Source organism: Taeniopygia guttata, chromosome 27, assembly GCF_048771995.1.
Source record: "Taeniopygia guttata chromosome 27, bTaeGut7.mat, whole genome shotgun sequence".
NCBI classification, from domain to species: Eukaryota; Metazoa; Chordata; class Aves; order Passeriformes; family Estrildidae; genus Taeniopygia; species Taeniopygia guttata.
In genome coordinates this window covers 2,954,584-2,973,869 of record NC_133052.1, presented here as the reverse complement: position 1 = coordinate 2,973,869, position 19,286 = coordinate 2,954,584, and the positions used below count along the sequence as shown (strand labels likewise).

Below are 19,286 nucleotides of genomic sequence, written 5' to 3'. Positions count from 1 at the left end.
GTCGGTGACGTCACTGTGGGGTGGAGCCGACCTTCCCAAGATGGCGGCAGCGCCGAGCCAACCTTTGACCTTCCAAACATGGCGGCCGCAAAGGCTTCCGCCACCCTCCCACTATGGCGGCCGCTGGGCTCAGACGACCTCCTCAATATGGCGGAAAGGGTGGGTGAGACAGGCGGCGTAGCCGCGCCCTGTCACAGCACCAGGGACCTTCGTTTCGGCACAGAGCGGGGAATTTCTTCCCGGTGCTGCCGCTCTGCCTTCGGTCACCGGGACACCGCGGCACTGGGTGCTCACGGAGCCGCCGTGTCCTTCCCGATACGGCGATGACGGGCGCGTCCCTCATGGCCACCCGACCTCCTCATCATGGCGCTGCCGCCCCGCCGTGCCCCGCCCGCATCCGGTGCGGCCGCGCAGGCGCGGAGGGGCCAGGGCCGCCATTTCGTTCGGCGGGGCCGGGGCCGGGGCCGGGAGGAGCCGCGGGTGAGCGGGGGAGGGCCGGGGGGGACCGGCGGGCCGGGCCGGGGCTGGCGGGGCTCGGGGGGCCGGGACTGCGCCCGCGGGGCGGCTGTGCGGGGTGTGCCGGCCTGGGGTGGGGGCGTGGGGCCTGTGCCGAGCGCGGGACCGGCGGGGCGGGGGGTGCGCTGAGGCCTGCGCGGATCCGGGGGGTGCCCGGGGCCGGCTGTGGAGTGACAGGGACCGGCGAGGCCGGGGGGGCTGCAGCCCCCACACATGGAGCCCCTAGGCTGTCCCACCCTGACCGCTGGGCCGCCTGTGAGGTCTCCCAGCCCCCTGACCCCTGGGTCACGTCAGGGACCCTTCCCCAGAACTGCCCTGGACCCCCAACTTGGGGGTGCCCAGAACGTGCGGGTCTTCGGGCTTGTGACCCCACTACCATGGCGATCCTCACTCTGACCTCTCGGTCTCCTCTGAGAGCCGTCCCCAGGACCTCCGCTGAGACCCCCGTGCTGTCCTTGACCCCTCCACCCTGACCCTTGAGTAACATGTGGGACCCCTCCCCAGGACCCTCCTTTTACCCCACTCTGGGTGTGCCTGCAGCTGGCAGGACCCCCTGGGATCCCCACCTGACCTCCTGGACTTTGCTACCCCTCCTTGGACTCCTGTCTCTGGCTTGGCTGGAACCAGCAGGGCCAGGGGCCTGGGACCCCCACTGTGACTCCTGGCACCCCTCTGAGCCTCCATATTGATGCCCTAGACCCTTCTACCCCTCCCCAGGACCCCCCTGGACCCCCAGACTGGGGGTGCCCAGAAATGATGGGGCTGGGTGCCTGGGGTCCCACCATAGGGACCCTCAGCATGGAGGCTCTGACCCCAGAGTGTCCCCTGATGCTCCCCCTGTGGTCTCTGAGACCCCCACCATGACCCCATTGACCCTTCCCCCCTAACTCCTGGGTCACCTCAGGGTCCACTCCCCAAAACCCCCTTGGGGCTGTCCAGAACCATCAGGACCAGGGGCCAGGGACCCCCGGTGTGATCCCTGTGTCTACCCAGGACCACCAGGATCCCCCTGGACCCCCTCTATGACCCCTGGGACCCCCACACTAACTCCCAGGACCCCAAACTGACTCCCTGGACTCCTCCGCTCTTCCCAGGACCCCCTGGACCCCCGCTCTCGGGGTGCCCAGAACCAGTAAGGGCTGGGGGTGCTCTGGGGCCTGTCAGGACAGGGGAGACCCTATTTGGGGTACAGAATGAGGGGCAGACCTTTTGGAGCCTGTAGTGGCTTAGGGACGACCATGGACACAGAGTTCTGTGGAATCCTGGAATGGCTTGAGTTGGAAATGACCTGAAATCCCATTTTCCACTGGAAGGGGTTGTTCCAAGCCCCATCCAAGCTGGAACACTTCCAGGGATGGGGCAGGCTTTTCAGGACAACGCTGGAGCTGAGCTGTTCCTCCCGCTCCAGGGAAACACATCCAGGATTTCCCGGTCCAACGGCGTTCCCGAGCACCGTGCGGGAGGCAGCGCGGGTGGGAAGGCCGGGGCACCGGGAGCACATCCCCGCTGCGGGATCCCGCTGCTGGGATCGCTGTCGGGATCGCTGCACCCGGAATTCCCAGCTCCGGCCCGAAGGAAGCGGGAAGTGCCCGCGTCTCCTGCCGCTTCCTCCCGCTGGAACAATTCAGCGCTTCCCGCCCAGCCCCTCGGTTCCTGCCCAGCCCCTCGTGTGCCACCTCTCCCTTCCCGGCTGCCTTTTGCCTTTTCGGAACAGGGGGAGCGGCAGGGGAGGCTGCGGGCCTGGCAGGACGGGCTTTTCCTGCTTTTCCCTCTGCTGCAGCGGAATTTCGGGACTGGGCGCCTTGCTCCTGATTAAAGGTTTCCTCTGCTGAGTGACCTGAGATGAGCTGGGAGCAAGGGACAGACTGAGCTGGGGGTTCTGTGGTCGGCGATGGGAAACTGAAGCTGTGGAAACTGGGAATGGGGAAACTGAGGCCAGGGAAACTGGAGAGGAAAACGGAGGATGTGGAAGCTGATGGATAGGGAAACTGAGGTTGTAGAAGCTGTGGGTGGATGGGGAAACTGAGGCTGTGGAGCCCATCTCTGAGGAATTAGAAACTCTGGACTTGGGGGTTTTTGTTAAAAATGCCTCGTCAGAGCCCGCGGGTCGTTAATAATTCACAGGGAGCGTCTGGATCCCGCGGGGCCGGAGCGTGTCTGTCTGTCTGCACGCAGGGATGCTCCAAATGGAGCTGGCAGCTCGGCTCGGGAAGCATGCTGATAGGATTTTAAAAGCCTGAATGACCTTAAATCCTGCGATGGCTGTCGCTCAGGATAAATTATTTATGTAGCATCCTCAGCTCCTCGGGAGCGGGCAGGAATGTCAGGCTGCGGAGGACAGGGGTGGAATTTGGGAGGGGGTAAAGAGGAACTGCGGGTTTGGATGGGAAGAGAGGGAAGATAAAGGCGCGGGGGCGGGTGTTGGAGAGGTCCAGCCTTGGAAGTCGTTCCCAAACCGGTGCGGCCGCATTTCTGCACCGACATCAGAGGGTGGAAATTCCTCTTGATCTGCAGTTCAAAGCCTCCCTGAGGATGAGGCGCTGCAGCTCGGGCTTGCAAATGCGAAATACAAATCCGCCCGGAGCCCAAATCCCCCTGAAAAGCGAGGAAATAGGCGGCTGAAGGTCACTGCTGCTGCCTGTCCTGCTCCAGCAGCAATCCCCCCGGGATGGGGGCTGCTGCTGGGGAGGGCGTTTCAGTTCCCTCCACAGCAAACAGGGACTTGAAAAATGCCTGGAAAACATGGCTTGTCTCCCAGGCTGGGCCGGATCTGCCCAATCCTGCTGCTTTTAGGGGACAAGGGGCAGCTGAATGTCAAGTTCTTGGGATTTAGTAATGTTTTGATCCCACGGTTGACAGGGAGGTGCTGATCCAAATCAATGCTGAGGCGTCTGTGGCCATGGTGGGCTCTAGCGTGTGGAACAGCAGCTCTGAAGCAGTTTTCCACAGGGTGACCTCGATCTCCTGATCTCTCCCTCCTCCCAAGGGACAGCTTTTCACACCTTGTTTTCCTCCTGCTTTGCTCAGAGCTTTCCTGAGGTTTGGTTTGGATTGGAAAAGCAAAGGCACTGTGTAAACCTGCCCCTCCTGCCTCAGCCCAGCTTTTATCCACTGGTGTCTCTAGATTCAGCTCTTCCCAGCCGCTCTCCCTGCGAGCACAGGGAGCTGCCACCACGGCACTTGGAGCCCTCAGAGGCTCTGATGTGTCTTGGTGGAAGGGTCCTGGTAAAGAAGAACAAAGGAGAAGGAGCACAGAGAAGTTGGAGTGTTGTTCACAGGGATAGCTTCTGCCAGGCATGAAGGGGTGCTGGGAGGAGAACTCCCCCCTTTTTTCTTTTCCTGAAGGATTTAGCTCCTGTCTTCCTAATCTGTATCAGCTGGGTCTGTCTTCTTGCACATGAAAGATCCAGGCTGTATTTCAAAGGCACTGTTCCCACTCGGAGCTCTCAGCTTTTCCCAGCCTTGTGCTGAGTTTGGGGCCTCTCGATTTTGGTTTTTCAATGTGACCTTTGCTGTTAATCCCCAGCCCGAACGGGGCCGTGCACCGAAATGGAATGACCTGTTTCTTGGGAATTCAGCTCCAGTTTATCCTCAAGCTGCTTTAGCTTAAACTCTTCTCTCCTTTCCTCTCGCTCTTCTAGGTCAGATCCTGGATCTGAGCGCAGGTTTTGCTGTAAGGGCACCTTAGAGGGGAGATAGTGACTCGTGATCTGTTTGTAGAAATAACCCCCTTGTCCTACAGATCCCTGTGGATTGTCTGGAGCGTGTCACAGAGTGTCAGCAGGTCACACTGAGAGACCCCAGCAGTGCTGGCCTGGCACGGGTGGCACTGGATGGTTTGTGCCAGCTGACAAATCCCTGTTTGTCTGTCTGAGATGTGCCGCTGTCGCAGGGGCCACCGAGGGAAGTGTCACCCTGGGAGTAATCCGCTGGCACAGGAGCAGAGCGGGGACACAACGTGTGACGTTCCCGTGGGTCGGAAGGTGGTGGCCCTGGCATCACTCCTGTGCTGGCTCAGGGCTGTGACACACGAGCCCGAGTCAGGAGTCTCATTACCTGGCATGTTCCTCAGCTGGATCCCTGCTAATTCCCTCCGGCAGCTGATCCGGCACGGCTGCGGCTCTGCCCGGAGCCACTCGTGCCACAGTGCCCTGTGATCCCACTGCGGGTGGGAAGGAGCGCAGGGAAAAGCGTTCCTGTTCCAACACGTCCCAGCCGAGCGCGCTCAGAGCAGTCTGTGATCCTGCTCCAGTGGGAAAGGCAAAGGCCAAGCCAGGATGGGTTTGCTGGGGTTTGCTGGGCGTTGTTCCCAGCTGGAGGGTCCGGAGGGATCGATGGACGTGGGCTCCTGGGTGGGAGGCCTCGAGCTCGGGACAGGGCGAAGGAGCACCACGTTTGTTCCAGAGCGCACTGGGGAACTGGGAAAATGCCATAAGATAGAGGGAGGAATGTCTTCCTGATGAAGCTGTAGCTGAGGACTTCTCACAGGGTGGAAGAGCTGATTTTAATTAAAAGGCGGTTTACGTATTTATTTATTTCCCTGAGCCCCAGAGCCAGTGGTTTGCCCGAGGGCAGGGGAGCCGCTGCTGTGGCAGCCATGCTGTTGCTCCGTGCTTCACGTTCTCACACCCTGGGAATGTCTGACAGAGGATGGACCTGTGTCCTGTGGGATTAGGAATTTGTAGTTTATCTAGCAGGAGATGAGTGTGAGAAGGGATCTGGTTAATACCTGGTACAAACCTGAGTCATAAAGGAACTTTCCCTGTGGTAGGGGCTGTTCCCGTGCCCTCTGTCACTTGCCCTGGAGGTCAGGGCTCGGAAATCAGATGTTTCAGGTGTGAAACTGCCCCGTCTTTTCCTCCTGTTTGTGGTGTGGTTCCCGTTAGTGACTGTGGAATAGGTTTTCCTGTGGGAAGGACATCTGTAGCCCAGAGAGGGACATTTGTCCCCTGCCTCAGGGTCTGCTGTGAGCTCCTGGGACTCTCCATGTGGTGAGCAAGGCCTCCAGTCATCACATTCCTATTCCCTGAGCTGGTGCTATGCGAGGCCCTACCTGAGCGCTGCTGTCAGTGGCACGAGGGCCTGTGACCTCCCAGTGATTCAGGCTCCTTTTCCTGTCCCCAGTCCCTCTGTGTTCCATCTCCAGTGCCGACCGGAGCTCCCGGGCCCCGCGGAGCCCCGGGAGCTGTTCCAGGTGAGCCGTGGTGCCAGACAGGTTCATTCTGGGCTTCTGATGAGTTGGGAGCATTGCCAGATCTGTCCTGGCAAAGCTGGTTTCTCTGATTGCTTGGACAGCTTTGAGGGGGCTTTGGAGTTGTGGGGCACAGAGAGCCTTCGGTGCTGGGGGGTTATTGTAGGAGACAAGAGGTTGGGAAATTCAGGGGTGAGAGCCACAGGACAGCCCTGTGCTGCTCCGGCTGCTGTGGAGCTGCAGCCATCTGGCCAATTTGCCCTGGCCATGGATGGAGAGGCCATGGGGCCACGTGCCAGTGCTGGCGGGCTACTGTCACACTCCAAGTGAGCAGCCTCTGGGCGCAGCTGGAGGAGCTGGATGGATGGGGCAGGATCAGCTTGGCTGGGTTTTGTCTGCTGGGCGAGGTGGTTGTGTGTGACATGTCCTGGGTTTTGACTGCAGGTGCTGTGGGAGCCCTGGGGATTTGGGGTGGGGATGTGCTGGCTCCCACCTCTGGGACCTGCTGCTCCAGGGTGTTGGGACAGCCTGGGAGAGCAGCTCCAGCTGCTGCTCTGCACAACTCCGGGCACAGGGCACCAGGACAATTCCTCGGGGCTGTTTCACCGCTGGCTTTCCCTTGGTTCCCTGACTGCTTCCTCCCTTCCCGCAGGCATGAGTGCCCAGGCCTGCCCCCAGCACTGAGACCCCGGAGCCGCCAGGATGCCGATCCCTCCTCCCCCGCCGCCGCCCCCCGGCCCCCCGCCACCCCCCACCCTCAGTCAGGTAGGGGTCACCTCGCTGGGCTGGGAGGTGGCAAGCCCCCACATGGGGCCACTTGCCAGAGGAATTGCCCCTGGAGAATGCTGGCTGTGGCAGGGGTGGGGTGCTCTGGGAGGTGGGAATGCAGAGCTGGGCTGTTCCTGTTCCTGTGCCAGGGGGTCCTGGGGTGGTGCTGAGCTGCTGCTCCTCTCCAGGCGAACACGGAACCGCCGAAGCTGAGCCGAGAGGAGCAGCGGGGCCGTGGGGCTCTCCTGCAGGACATCTGTAAAGGGACCAAGCTCAGGAAAGTGACCCAAATCAATGACCGGAGTGCACCCATCCTGGAAAGTGAGTCCCCGGGAGGCTCCCGGCCCCATGCTGGTGCTGCCATACCCTTCAGGGCGCTTGTCCATCTGGTTCCCAGCAGCTCCTCATTGGAGGAGCGGATAATTCCAGGCTTAACCTCTTTGCCTCCCTCCTTTCAGAGCCCAAGGGCAGCGGCAGCGGCAGCAGCTACGGCTCCAGCTCAGCTGCCATCCAGCCCAAGGGTGGCCTCTTCCAAGGCGGCGTTCCCAAGCTCAGACCTGTGGGAGCCAAGGACAGCTCAGGTAATGGCCACAGGCCCATCATCTGTGTGGGGGTCCCTGGGGAGGGCCCTGAGCAGGAAGGGGTTGAGGATCTCACTGTGTATCCCTGGGGATTTCAGCTGCTAAGAGGCAGGACCCCAAATCCTGTGTGCCCTCCCTGAGCCTCAGCCCCACACACAGACTTCTTGGAGGGCGCAGGAGTTTCGTGTATTGCTGAACTCTGTGGTGGCCACAGAGTAGAGTGGTGAGAGAGGAGCCGTGTGTGGCTGTGCTCGGTGCCAGCCCCCTGCGTGTGCCAAACAGCCGTCCCTGGCCGTCCCTGTGGCCTGGCACTCCTTGGCTTGCAGGGACAGGGCACTGCTCCCGTTCTGTCCCCAACCCCTCACTGTGCTCTCCTTCCCCGCAGACAGCTCCACTAAACAAACACTGCAAGTCCCCGGCTCCCGAGCAGCTGCTCCCAGGCCCCCCGTGCCGGCCAGCAACAGCCGCCCTCAGGACGATGCCGACAGCAGCCGAGGGTCCCCACCGGAGCTGCCGCGCACGCAGAGGCCCTCCCTGCCTGACCTGTCCCGGCCCGGCGCCGCCGGTGGCCCCGGCATGAAGCACAGCTCCTCGGCCCCGCCGCCCCCACCGCCGGGCCGCCGCGCCGCCGCCCCCCCGGCCCCCGCTGCGGCGCACGCCAAGGCCTCGCCCTACAACCGGGAGAAGCCGCTGCCGCCCACCCCGGGACAGCGCCCGCCCGGCAGCAGGGACGGACCCCCCGCCCCGCCGCCCATCAAACCCCCTCCTTCCCCTGTCAGCCTCCGCTCGGGCGCTCAGGGCCAGTCTCTCGCCCCCCCGCCTCCCCCTTACCGGCAGCCCCCCGGTGTCCCCAACGGCCCCTCCAGCCCCAGCAGCGAGTTGGCTCCGGAGCTGCCGCAGAGACACAACTCCTTGCACAGGAAGGCGCCGGGCCCGTTGCGGGGTCTGGCACCGCCGCCGCCCACCGCTGCCTCCCCGTCCCTGCAGAGCAGCCGCCCCCCGCCGCCAGCCAGAGACCCCCCAAGCCGTGGAGCAGGTAAGAGCCACTCGATTGACGGTGCCTGGGGGCAACTGGGGTGATCAGAGTTGGTTTCAGGGCACAGCGAGTCTTCTGGCTGTGGTGTAGGGGCCAAGCTGGGGTGGGAGTTGCAGTACCATGTTTAACACATGTCCTTGGTCATGTCCTATGATCATCCAGCTCCTTCCAGGCCTCGTGCTGACAGTGGGTTGTGGCTGGGCAATTCCTACCTGTGCTCTCCTGGGGTGGGAGATGAGAATGGGGCAGAGCATAACTCCCCTGAGCTTCCTAAATGTCACTGGGAGGGTGCAGAAAGCTACGGCAGAGGAGGGAGAAGCCTTCCCCTGGGTGTGCAGCCCTCGGGAGTTTGTCCCCGTGGCTGGGATTGGTGTTGGCTGCGCCCTGGTGCCCCCCCGTGCACTCCTGGGCTCCCTGTCCAGACCGCAGCTCCTGCCTGGGCCCCTGCCAAGCCGCTCCGTCCTTCTGGCCCTGCCAGAATCCCTCCTCAGAGCTACAGCTGGGGAGCTGCGCTGTCAGCCTGAGTGTAATTAGGCTAATGAGGAGCACGAACTGCCACGGAGCCTCTGCGGGAGGCTGGGCAGGAGTGAGAGGTGGGTCAGAGGGGCTGTGGATCCTGTCACTGCCTTGGTGACACTGCGGATGTGGCTTCCAGTCTTGGCAGGCAGCATCTTGGCTCCATGTGGAGCTGCTGCCCTCGGACTCGGGGATGTGCTGGATCGTAGCTGCTCCTGGGATCCCCTCTGGTGCAGAGGGACCTGTGCTCAATGTGGGCTGGAGCAGCCCCGGGGTGGACGGTGAGCCGGGGGGCAGCGGGGCTGGCTGGTCCCTGCCCTGCAGCTGGTGGAGGGATGGGGAATGCAGATGTCAGGAGGGAGCAGGAAATCGCAGGCATAGGAGCATCCCTGGGCCGCGGTCTGGCACAGCAGCTGGCCTGGAACGCTCCGGGGACATCCCGGGTTTGCCCCGGGAATGCCGCGCCGCGCTGACCCCGCTGTCCCTGCAGCTCCGCCGCCCCCGCCGCCGATGCTGCGGAACGGAGGGCGCGACGCCCCCCCGCCCCCACCCCCCTACAGACTGCACGGCCCCACCGAGCCCCCCAGCCGGGGCAAGCCCCCGCCGCCGCCCACCCGGACCCCGGCCGGGCCCCCGCCGCCACCGCCGCCCGTGCGGAACGGGCACCGGGACTCCATCTCCACCGTCAGAGCATTCCTGGGTGAGTGGGACCCCCGCACGGATCCCCCTCGCAGCCCTGTGGCTTTGGCCAAGCTCCCCCAGAGCCCCCCTCCCTCACCTGCCCCTTCTGCCATTTCTTCACAGATGACTTTGAATCCAAATACTCCTTTCATCCCGTTGAAGACTTCCCAGCCCCAGAGGAATATAAATACTTCCAGAGAATCTACCCCAGCAAAACAAACAGAGGTGAGGAGGAGGAGGGGGTGTCCCAAATTCCCTCTCCTCTCCTGTGCCCTCGTGGCTGGCACTGTCCTCTTTGTCCCCGCACAGGGTGGGCGGTGCAGTGGCCATGCCCTGGGCCCTGCCGGTGTTCTGGGGGTGCTGAGCCCCATTCCCAGGGGTCCCGAGCACTGAAGGCAGCTCTCTGTGCTGTGGTGGGGCCCGAAATTAGGGCTGTGCGGATGCCCTATCCCACCTGCTCCTGGTTTGCCTGCTGGGAAATGCCGCAGGGATCATTCCTGCCTTTGCTGAGCACCTTTGGCACCAGAGGGGAGCTCGAAGGACACCAGGGCTGGGCAGGGGCTGGGGGGATGCAGACCCTCCGTGTATCCCAGGATAAGCTCCGAGCACGGGCACTCCGACCCGGCAGAGCTCAAAGTGCCCTTGGTGCTGCACGTCAGCGCTGCGGATCCCGGCGGAGACTCCGGGGAGAATGGGATGCTCGTTTATTTTTAGAGCCATGAATGTTTAATGCGGGTTTGAAAAGCCCCGAGCTCGGTGCGGCTGCAGCGGCTGCTGCCAGGCGCAAATCCCAGGCTCCAGATCTCCGCGGGGAGGTCGGGGGGGGCCGGCAGCTGGCGCGGGGGTGTGGAGGAGGGAAAGCAGACGTGCTGGATCCGGCTCTGCGGAGCTCCCGCTTCCAACAGGCTTCCTTGTCTTCCAGCTACGCGTGGGGCTCCCCCTCTGCCCCCCATCCCCAGGTGAAAGCGGGCTGTGCAGGTGGATTGTTCCAGAGCAGAGACATGGACCTCCTTCCCCTTCCTCAGCCGGATCCCCCCAGCTCCCAGCCCCCCGGATCCTGCATGACACACTCCCAGCCTCTCCGCTTTTCCCAGGACAAGCGGATCCCCCCAGTCCAGCGTGCTCCGCCAGCCCCGCCTCATCTATGCACCCCCCAGGACTCGGTGACCTCATGGCAAGCCTGGAGGGTCCATCTCTCGTTCCTCCTCATGGATCCTGGGTTGGGATCTGCCTGGGAGCCTGGCACGGGACTGGAGGCCGAGCTGTGTGCCAGCTGTTGGACCAGGGGGGCTCAGGGAGGGGGGCTGGGGTCAGGCAGGGAATGGACACACTGTGAGACCCCCAGAGCGAGGGGAAGCAGGGACAGGCCGGCAGAGCCTCGTTATCCTGCTGGAACTTGTTATCCCGGCACAGCCCATTGCTTTTTTGCACAGGAGCCGGTGGAGGCAGGGGGCAACGTGAGTGGGACCATGCAGGGACGCCCCCAAAGCTGCTGGGGACCCCCTTTCTCTGACCCCACAGGGGGGAACCCCTATGTGCCCCCCTCGAAACCACTGCTCCCCTGGCACTCCCCCCTGGGATTCCCCTGGCTCTCACTGCTGACTCCCCCCAGACTGAGCATTTTAACAAGACAACACTAATTACATGGTGGGGGGCCGTTTGTGCTGGGTCTGGCGCATCAGGGGGCGTGTGGGGGGCCCTGGGGGCCGGTGATGTTTTGCCTTACACTCCCTGTCCGACGGGTGGTCCCGGCCCCGCGGCGGGGGTCACACTAACGTAGTTACTGATCTCTTTGTACCGTAGCAGGAAGGGCGCGGGGTGCAGGGGGCCACCCCTGCAGGTCTGGGGCTCATTCAGGGGATTTTTTTTCTATGATGATGGACCTTCCCCTGTTGAGGCTGGAGTGAGGTGGGTGAGGGGTGAGTGGGGGTTTCTCTGGAGAATGAGCCCCCCCCAGCACTGCATTTTGAGTTAAATAAAGGTTCAACACGGTTCTGCCCCTCCTGGAGTGAGGGGCCCTTTTAAAAGGGAACAGAGGAATTTGGAGGAGCTGGAAATTACATTTAAATAAAAGTAATAAAGTGATTAATGATGTCAAGGACGCTGTCTAAGTGGGAGGTTCCCAAGAACCCCTTTTCTTTCTTGGAGATGATGCCCTGAGTGCTGGGAGCAGGGCACTTGGGCAGACAGGGTGGAGGGTACTGGGAGCACAGGGAGGCAGTAGGAAGGCAGGATCGGGGTTACTTGTGGCACTGGGACCACTGGGAAGATGGATTGTGGGTACTGGGAGCAGGGGGAGGGGGCCTGGCGCGTGTGGGCACTGGGAGCATGGGGGCAGCGCGGTGGGGAGCACTGGGAGCGTGGATAGCCAAGATGGGCGGCAGCAGGAAGGCAGTGCAGGAGGAACTGGCGGCATTGGGGGTACGGGGCAGGCTGGGTGGGGGGTGCGGGCCGTGGGAGCACTGGGAGCACTGGGGGCACTGGGAGCGCTGAGTACCCGCAGGCAGACTACAACTCCCAGCATGCCCCGCTCGCCGCGCTCGGCTCTTTCCGCCCTACCTCGGGTGCGCTCGCTGATTGGCTGCTCTGTTGCGAGCCTTCCTCCGACCGCGGCGATTGGCGGCGGCAACAGCGGCGCAGCCAATGGGGCGAAGGGGGCGGGGCCAGCTCGGCCTGGTGGCGGGAAGTGCGGAGCCGGGGCTGATTTGGCGCGAGAAGGTCGGTGCGGCGTGGGGGGACCGAGGGGACATGGGGGGCATGGGGGGGCTTTGGGGGACATGGGGGGGCTTGGGGGGAGCCAGAGATGGGGGGCAGCGCGGCGGGGGCTGGGCCTAGGGGGTAGAAGATGGCCGGGACCCGCGGGGCTGGCGGTCTTTCTCCCCTGACCGGGGTCCCGCCCTCTGACCGTGTCCTCCTCCGCCCGTAGCCCCGCCATGGCCAGCAGCAGCCCGCAGAGCCAGCCCACCATCGCCTTCCCCCGCACCAGGAGCGCCCGACGCCTCGCTGCCCCCTCGGCCAAGAGTGACCCCGAAGCCCCTTCTCTGCGCCCCTCGCCGCGTTCCAAGGCCTCGGGCCCCGCCGGCCCCGGCCGGGCCACCCCGGACAAACGCTCAGGCCGGGCCACAGCGCAGCCCCTGAGCCCCACAGCGCAGCCCCTGAGCCCCACAGCGCAGCCCCTGAGCCCCGCAGCGCAGCCCCTGAGCCCCCGCAAACGCCTGGGTGAGTCCCTCCTCCTAACCCCCCCGGGAATGGCGGGCGGCGCATCCCCCTTCCCATCCCGGGGTCTGGTCCAGCTGCGTTTGCGGCTTCACCCCCATTTCGGGAGGAAGAGCTGCTCCCGCTGGGTTTTTGGGGGGTGCTGAAGCATAAAGTCCGCCAGGGAGTGCGGCCCCGTTTCACCACCGGCCCGTTGTCCCCGCAGGTGATGACAACCTGTGCAATGTCCCCCATGCCGTGCCTTGCTCCCCGGCCAAGCGCAGCAAGGAGAACCGGGGCCGTCGCCTGCTCTTTGGGGACCCCTCGGCCTCCCCCGAGCAGCCCAAGGGCCCGGGGCCGTCCCCACGGAGCAGAGGAACCCGTGGAGACCCCACTCGGAGCCCAGAGACCCCTCGGAGCTCGGGGCTCAGCAGGCAGCAGCCACCCACCCGGCTCTTCAGGCAGGAAGGTGGGTATGGGGTTAGGATGGGATTGTGAGTGTGGGCAGGGCTGGGTATGGGGTTAGGATGGGATTGTGAGTGTGGGCAGGGCTGGGTATGGGGTTAGGATGTGATTGTGAGTGTGGGCAGGGCTGGGTATGGGGTTAGGATGGGATTGTGAGTGGGCAGGGCTGGGTATGGGGTTATGGATGGGATTGTGAGTGTGGGCAGGGCTGGGTATGGGGTTATGGATGGGATAGGGATTGGGAATATGGAAAGGGATGGTGATAGGGGTCGAGTTGAGGGTGGAGCAAAGGATGGTGATGGGGATGAGGTGAGGTATGGAGCTAGGGTTAGGAATGGGTATATGGAGCTAGGGATAGATATGAAGGTAGAGATGGGGATGGGGACATGGATGGGGATGATGACCAGTTGGGATGGAGTCCCAGCAGTGCCACCTCCCTCCCTGAGTCCTCTTGCTCCCCGGCAGGTACCTGTTACCAGCAGGCCAAGCAGGTGCTGCATGCGGCTGTGCCTGAGCAGCTCCAGGGCAGGGAGCGGGAGACAAGGATCCTCCGGCAGTTCCTGCAGGAACACGTCCTGGGGCGCCGTCCCGGCAGCCTCTACGTGTCTGGAGCCCCCGGGACTGGGAAAACAGCCTGTCTGAGCCGTGTTCTGCTCGACTGCAAGGTCTGTGCCATGGCCACAGCCGTGGGGCTGCTGTGGGGGCTGGGGGACAGTGGGGTGGGGCCAGTGTAACATTCCCATTCCTGGCAGGACAAGCTGGCTGCGAGCAGGACTGTGGTGCTGAACTGCATGGCACTGGGCAGCCCCCAGAGCGTCTTCCCTGCCCTGGCACAGCACCTGGGGCTGCCCGTGGCCACCGGCCGGGAGTGTGTCCGGAGCCTGGAGAAGCATCTGACGGCCAAGGGGCCCATGGTGTGAGTTCCCTGTCTGTGGCGGGTGCAGTGGGATTCCCCTGGATGCCAGGAGAGCAGGCTGGCAGCAGCTCTGCTCTCCCTGCTTGAAGGGCTGTGAGGGGACAGAGCAGGGGTTGATATGGGCTCTCCCACAGCCTCCTGGTGCTGGATGAGCTGGACCAGCTGGAGAGCAAAGGCCAGGACGTGCTCTACACCCTCTTTGAGTGGCCCCAGCTGCCCAGCTCCAGGCTCGTCCTCGTGGGTGAGTGTGCGGGGTGTAGCACTGCTGCTCCTCTTTAGAGGGGGTTGATGGAGATTTCCCTTTGCAGCCCTCATCCTCCTCTTCCTCTCGCCCTGCAGGGTTGGCCAATGCCCTGGACCTGACAGACCGGAGCCTGGCCAGGCTGGGAGCCCACCCAGCCGGCAGCCCCCGGCTGCTGCACTTCCCACCCTACACCAAGGAGCAGCTCACCCGCATCCTGCAGGAGCGGCTGGGGCAGGTGGGGACACGGGGAGGACAGAGGGGGGTGGCATGGCTCCTCTGCTCACATGGGTGGCTGCACTGATGGCCCTGGTGCCTCACAGGTGGCAGGTGACCCCGTCCTGGACTCTGCTGCACTCCAGTTCTGTGCCCGCAAGGTCTCTGCGGTCTCCGGTGATGCTCGCAAGGCCCTGGATGTCTGTAGGTCAGTGTGTGCCCCAAAACCTGGGGCAGCTTGGTCCCTGGGAGTCTCCATGGCTTCCCTGCTCCAGGGCACCCGTGCCAGGGGTGCCCATGCCAGGGGTGCTGCCCTGCCTGGCGCTCAGGGCTGTCCCTCCCCAGGCGTGCCGTGGAGGTGGTGGAGCTGGAGGTGCGAGGCCAGACCCTGCTCAAGCCACTGCCTGGGGGTGAGTCGCTGCTGCCAGAGCCAAAACCCTGCGGGGGCTCCTCTGGGGTACCCTCAGTGGGTATGGAGTCTGGGCTCCCTTTGTGGGGCACCTCTCTCCACTACCACCTCCCTTTTCTCACCTCCCTGGGACCCTCTCTCTGTCCCACAGGTGACTCCCCGGCGTCCCCTGTCCCCAAGCGCGTGGGGCTCCTGCACATCTCCCGGGTGCTCTCGGAGGTGTTTGGGGACCGGCTGGCGGGGGGATCCCGGGGGGCCCAGGACACTTTCCCTCTGCAGCAGAAGGTGCTGCTCTGCTCCCTGCTCCTGCTCGCCCGGCACTCCCACGCTCGCGAGGTGACCCTGGGGAAGGTGAGTGGCGGTGGGACCCTCTCAGTGGGTGGGTGTCCCTGGGGTGTCTCTTGGGTGCTTTGCTGTGGTGTGACCCCCACCCCTGTCCTCCCCAGCTCCACGACACCTACAGCCAGGTGTGCCGGCGGCAGCAGCTCCCCGCCGTCGACCAGGCCGAGTGTCTGTCCCTTGTCACCCTCCTGGAGTCCCGCGGTGTCCTCGAGCTCAAGAGGGCCAAGGAGGCCCGGCTGGCCAAGGTACCGTGGGGTGGTGGGGCAGGGTCTGGTGGCAGCAGGGTCTGGTGGCAGCGCTGGGACACGATCCAGTGGTGGGACTGGAGCAGGAGCTGGCAGCACGGTGCTGAGCACCCCTGTTCTCCCTCACAGGTTTCCCTGTCGCTGGAGGAGGCAGCGCTGGAGCACAAGCTGCAGGACACAGCCCTGGTGGGCAGCATCTTAGCCCAGGGGCTGCACTGACCCCCTCTCCCCCAGCAGCCCCCTCCCCATGGCCTCAAGGGGGATTTTGCTGGTGTGGCAAGAGCAGACAAGTGGTTCCCAAAGCGTTGGGACATTTGTCAAGTTGGGCCCTGGGGCTGTCAGTCTGGGGTCTTTTTATTAATATTTTAAGGTAATAATATTATTAATGTTATATTGTAATTTCTGCGTGGTGGGAGCTTAGGTAGGAGGCTGGGACACCCCCAGCCCCTCTATGGGCCCCCCCCAGCCCTTTAGCAGGGAGTGGTGAGTGCTCCTGATCCCCCTTGCCACCCTGGTGTGATCCTGAGGTCTGGTGTTGCTCCTGCCCTGAATCCCAGACCATGTTTGCTCCCAACTCTTTCAGAGCCTCCCGGGGCTCTCTGGAACCTCTTGAGCATTCTGGCTGCAAGGAAAATCTTCCTGGTGCCAGCCCTGCTCTGGGTCCCGGTGCTGGCAGTGTCCCAGCGGGGACAGGGACCCCTGGGGGGGGAGAGGACAGGGGCATCCCTTTATCTCCTGCTGTGAAATAAAGTCATTTTGGTTCAGCTCTGGCTACTGTCCCCCGTGTTTCACCCCTGTTCCTCCAATCCCTGCCTGCCCTCCGGCTGTGTGGACCCAGCCCTGTCCTCCCCAACCCCTCTCCTGGGCTCCAGCCCCAGGCTCAGCTCCTGGCCCCAGCTCCTCCGTTTCTGTTAAATAATGGACGCTTTGACCTAATTTTGCAGCTTCCTCATTGTCGGGGGGGGGTGTTGGGGGCTCCAAACGGGGGTGAGGGGAGTGGGAGGGCACGAGGTTCTGCTTGTGCCTCACGTCCCTCCATCCCACCCTACCTCCCCCATCCCACCCTGTCCCCCAGGACCCCCGGCTGCCCCTCAGCAGCTCCTGGCCAGGGATGGGGTGCTGGTATCCCCAGTGTGCCTCAGTTTCCCTGTGGCCCCAAGGGGCGGCCCTGCTATGTTCCAGCTCCACCTCAGCTCTTCCCCTCAGCTCTGGGGCCTGTGGCATCCCTGCAGGTCACAGGACATGGGGACATTTGCGCTGCTGCCCGGGACAAGGACACAGAGGGGAGCCTGGTGCGGGCCCTGGGTGCCACCACGAACGGGGTGCAGGGCCAGGGGACACCTTGGGGACACATTGGTGGCTGCTGGCCGTGGGGAGCGGCAGGGGAAGCGAGGCAGGGGGAGTATGGGGGATTCTGGAGCCCCGAGCAGGCTCAGCCCTGCTGCCGGCGCTATTTATAGCGGGCACTGCCATGTGCGTGTGCGGCGGCACGGGCGGGCGCCGGGGTCAGCCCGGGCTGTGCCCGCTCTGGGCTGTGTCCCGGTGCCCTCAGCACCTCAGGGGCCCTGCAGGACCCTGTCCCTGCCCCTCCCCACACCGTGGGGCTCAGCGGGCACCGTGACCCAGCCGCCCGTCACCAGGCTCTGGGGCTGAGCGGGCACCGGCATCTTCCTGCCCGTGGGAGAGCCGGGCTGAGCATGGCTTGCCTGGGGGTCCCCAGCTCCCCACGGACCACGGCGGCCACGTCCTGCCCCGTGCCAGCCCCAGGGAATGACGCAGCCCCCCGGCACACGGTGACATGGCACGGGGTGACAGTGTCAGGAAGGAAGCGCCTGGCAGCGTGTGGGTCCGCAGTGACGCGGTGGTGATGCAGGCTGGCATCCTTCTCCCTCCTCCCTCTTATCCTTCTCCCTCTCCTTCTCCCTTTCCTTCTCCCTCTCCTTCTCCCTCTCCTTCTCCCTCATCCTTCTCCCTCTCCTTCTCCCTCTCCTTTTCCCTAATCCTTCTCCCTCCTCCTTCTCCCTCATCCTTCTCCCTCTCCTCCCTCATCCTTCTCCCTCTCCTTCTCCCTCTCCTCCCTCTCCTTCTCCCTCTGTCGCCCCAGCTGCTCCATCCCCAGCCCCCGTGTCCCCCCGTGCTGATGCTGAGGTGATGGTGGCACAGGCAGGGCACAGGGACGCTCCCACATCTGGGCCAGACTGGCCACGGTGGGCACCCCACGGCAAGGCCGGGGGTTTGCCAGTGCTGGCAGCGTCCCTGGGGTGTCCTGGCCGTGTGTTGGGGATGGGGATGGGGACAGGCCCCCCTGGGCCATGCCGGTGCCAGCCTCAGCTCCGCTCTGCCGCAGCGGATGAAAAATCGATGGCGCAGCTGGATCCGGGCGCGGGGGTGCCGGAGCTCCCACCGGAGCCATTCTGGGAGCAGCGTGGCGAGGGGACAGCCCGGGGACACCCAGCAGCGGGGTGGGGAGCCCGAGGGGCTCCAGCACACCTGTGCCCGTGTCCCCTGTCCCCGCACGCATGTGCCGTGCCCCGCCGCGCCGTGGGCAGCCCCACGCGTGTCTGGCCGAGTGCGCGGCGGGGCTCGGTGTCCCCTCGGCGGTGTCCCTGGTGTCCCCTCGCTGTCCTCCCTTGCACTCTCCTTACATAAGCGGCCACGTGGCGGGCACGGCCGCCTCCCGCCGCGCCGTCACCGCGGGCACCGAGATTCCATCTGACAGCGCCGTTCCGCCCGGCTGCTCCCGCCTGCACCGGGGCCGGGGCTGCGGGGCACGACCCCGCACGACCCCGCGGGGCCCCGGTGGCACCGGGGACGCGGCCACCCGGTGCTGGTGGCACCTTCCCGCCGCGCCTCGGGGCCGCGACGCCGCGGCACGGACGGGGCCGGTGATGGGCTCGGTGCCCGGGGCTGCGCTCGGGGGTCCCCGGTAACCGGTGGCTGCCCCGGTGGGAGCGGAGTGAGGGGGGGTCGGGCTGGCCGCTGTGCACATCTGGGAGTGATTTGGCACATTCCACTGGGCTGAGCACATGCCGGCGCCTGGGCCCGGTGTGCGGGGAGGGGACCAGCGGCTGCTCCCGGCTGGGGGTGCCCCGACCGGGGTGTCCAATATTGTTCGGGGGAAACTGAGGCACGGGAATGTGCTGGTGGGCCATCACCCTCCTGTGTGGGTACCGTGGGATCCTGACAGGTACTCCAGGGTTCTGGGCAGAGGTGGGGTTAGTGTGACTCCCCCCGGGGCATGTGGTGAACTGCCTACACTCCTCACATGTGTCTTCCCAGGGGAGCTCCTGCCCCACTGCCCTCCCAGTCCTCAGTCCCCCCAGGGTCTGGGCTGTGCTGGTGGGTGCAGGGCCTTGGGTGCCCTTTCTGGGCTCCCAGAATGTGGCTGGGTAGGCTGTGCCATGTCCGTGTCTCCATCACCATCCCCTTCCTAGAATCAGCATCTCTCCGGGCACAGACAGAGCAGGGAATTCCTCTGGGTACATACCCCCGGGGTGCCACAGGTGCCCCCAGCCCTTCCCCTCTGAGCCTGGGGAGACAATCCAGGAACTCCCCATCCCTCTCCCCTCTTCCCCTCAATGTGTTCCCATCTCTTCCCTACACCTTTGGCGCACCCACCCTCTGTGTTTCCCTCATGCGGGTGCCCCAATCGCCCCACCTGGAGGGCAGAGAAGAGGGAAGCGGGCTGGGGGTGGTGGTGGGGGGGTCGTTGGAGCACCTCCTCCTGTGAGTGGTGTGGTGGGGGTGGGGGGGAGAAGAAGGATAAGAGCGGCATCGAAGTTGCGGTGCGCGGCCCCTTTAAGAGCCCCCCCCCCGGCGCGGCGCGCGCACCCACTTTCTCCCCTTCCGCTTTCTGGAGACTTCAAAGAGTTACAGAGCAGCGCCGGCCCCGCCCCCGCCCGCGCCCCATTGGCTGCCGAGGCGGGGCGGGGGCGTGGCCACCGGGAGGGGCGTGGCCTCCTCCCGCT

General features: G+C 64.5%; 2 protein-coding genes across 5 annotated transcripts; both read left to right on the top strand.

Annotated features, from left to right (window-relative positions):
* The first annotated feature begins 364 nt into the window (after positions 1–364).
* WIPF2 (WAS/WASL interacting protein family member 2) lies at positions 365–11,387 on the top strand. 3 transcript variants are annotated; one of them, XM_072919060.1, is made up of 9 exons: positions 397–480; positions 1,925–5,710; positions 6,360–6,472; positions 6,664–6,796; positions 6,934–7,056; positions 7,442–8,092; positions 9,099–9,308; positions 9,413–9,514; positions 10,212–11,387. In XM_072919060.1, exons 3-9 carry the CDS (start codon positions 6,410–6,412, stop codon positions 10,250–10,252), a joined length of 1,323 nt encoding a protein of 440 aa, XP_072775161.1. In that variant the 5' UTR covers positions 397–480; positions 1,925–5,710; positions 6,360–6,409; the 3' UTR covers positions 10,253–11,387. The 3 variants fall into 3 exon arrangements, with proteins under 3 accessions (XP_030111867.2, XP_072775161.1, XP_072775160.1); XM_030256007.4 differs by lacking the exon at positions 1,925–5,710 and having other exon boundaries at positions 365–480; XM_072919059.1 differs by lacking the exon at positions 397–480 and having other exon boundaries at positions 510–5,710.
* Positions 11,388–11,763: 376 nt separating this feature from the next.
* CDC6 (cell division cycle 6) lies at positions 11,764–16,082 on the top strand. Of its 2 annotated transcripts, XM_072919186.1 has the most exons (12): positions 11,764–12,011; positions 12,216–12,508; positions 12,711–12,953; positions 13,415–13,614; positions 13,702–13,865; positions 14,000–14,106; positions 14,205–14,344; positions 14,430–14,530; positions 14,668–14,732; positions 14,883–15,082; positions 15,178–15,318; positions 15,448–16,082. In XM_072919186.1, exons 1-12 carry the CDS (start codon positions 11,812–11,814, stop codon positions 15,535–15,537), a joined length of 1,944 nt encoding a protein of 647 aa, XP_072775287.1. In that variant the 5' UTR covers positions 11,764–11,811; the 3' UTR covers positions 15,538–16,082. The 2 variants fall into 2 exon arrangements, with proteins under 2 accessions (XP_072775287.1, XP_030111863.4); XM_030256003.4 differs by lacking the exon at positions 11,764–12,011 and having other exon boundaries at positions 12,130–12,508.
* The last annotated feature ends 3,204 nt before the right edge of the window (positions 16,083–19,286 follow it).

Bases quoted from the DNA above. Each gene is read 5' to 3' on its own strand.
- WIPF2 (XM_030256007.4), top strand. From the start codon at position 6,410: ATGCCGATCCCTCCTCCCCCGCCGCCGCCCCCCGGCCCCCCGCCACCC. The intron at 6,473-6,663 runs GTAGGGGTCACC...GCTCCTCTCCAG, and splicing joins CACCCCCCACCCTCAGTCAG to GCGAACACGGAACCGCCGAA. The intron at 9,309-9,412 runs GTGAGTGGGACC...ATTTCTTCACAG, and splicing joins CACCGTCAGAGCATTCCTGG to ATGACTTTGAATCCAAATAC.
- CDC6 (XM_072919186.1), top strand. From the start codon at position 11,812: ATGCCCCGCTCGCCGCGCTCGGCTCTTTCCGCCCTACCTCGGGTGCGC. The intron at 13,615-13,701 runs GTCTGTGCCATG...CATTCCTGGCAG, and splicing joins GTGTTCTGCTCGACTGCAAG to GACAAGCTGGCTGCGAGCAG. The intron at 13,866-13,999 runs GTGAGTTCCCTG...GCTCTCCCACAG, and splicing joins ACGGCCAAGGGGCCCATGGT to CCTCCTGGTGCTGGATGAGC.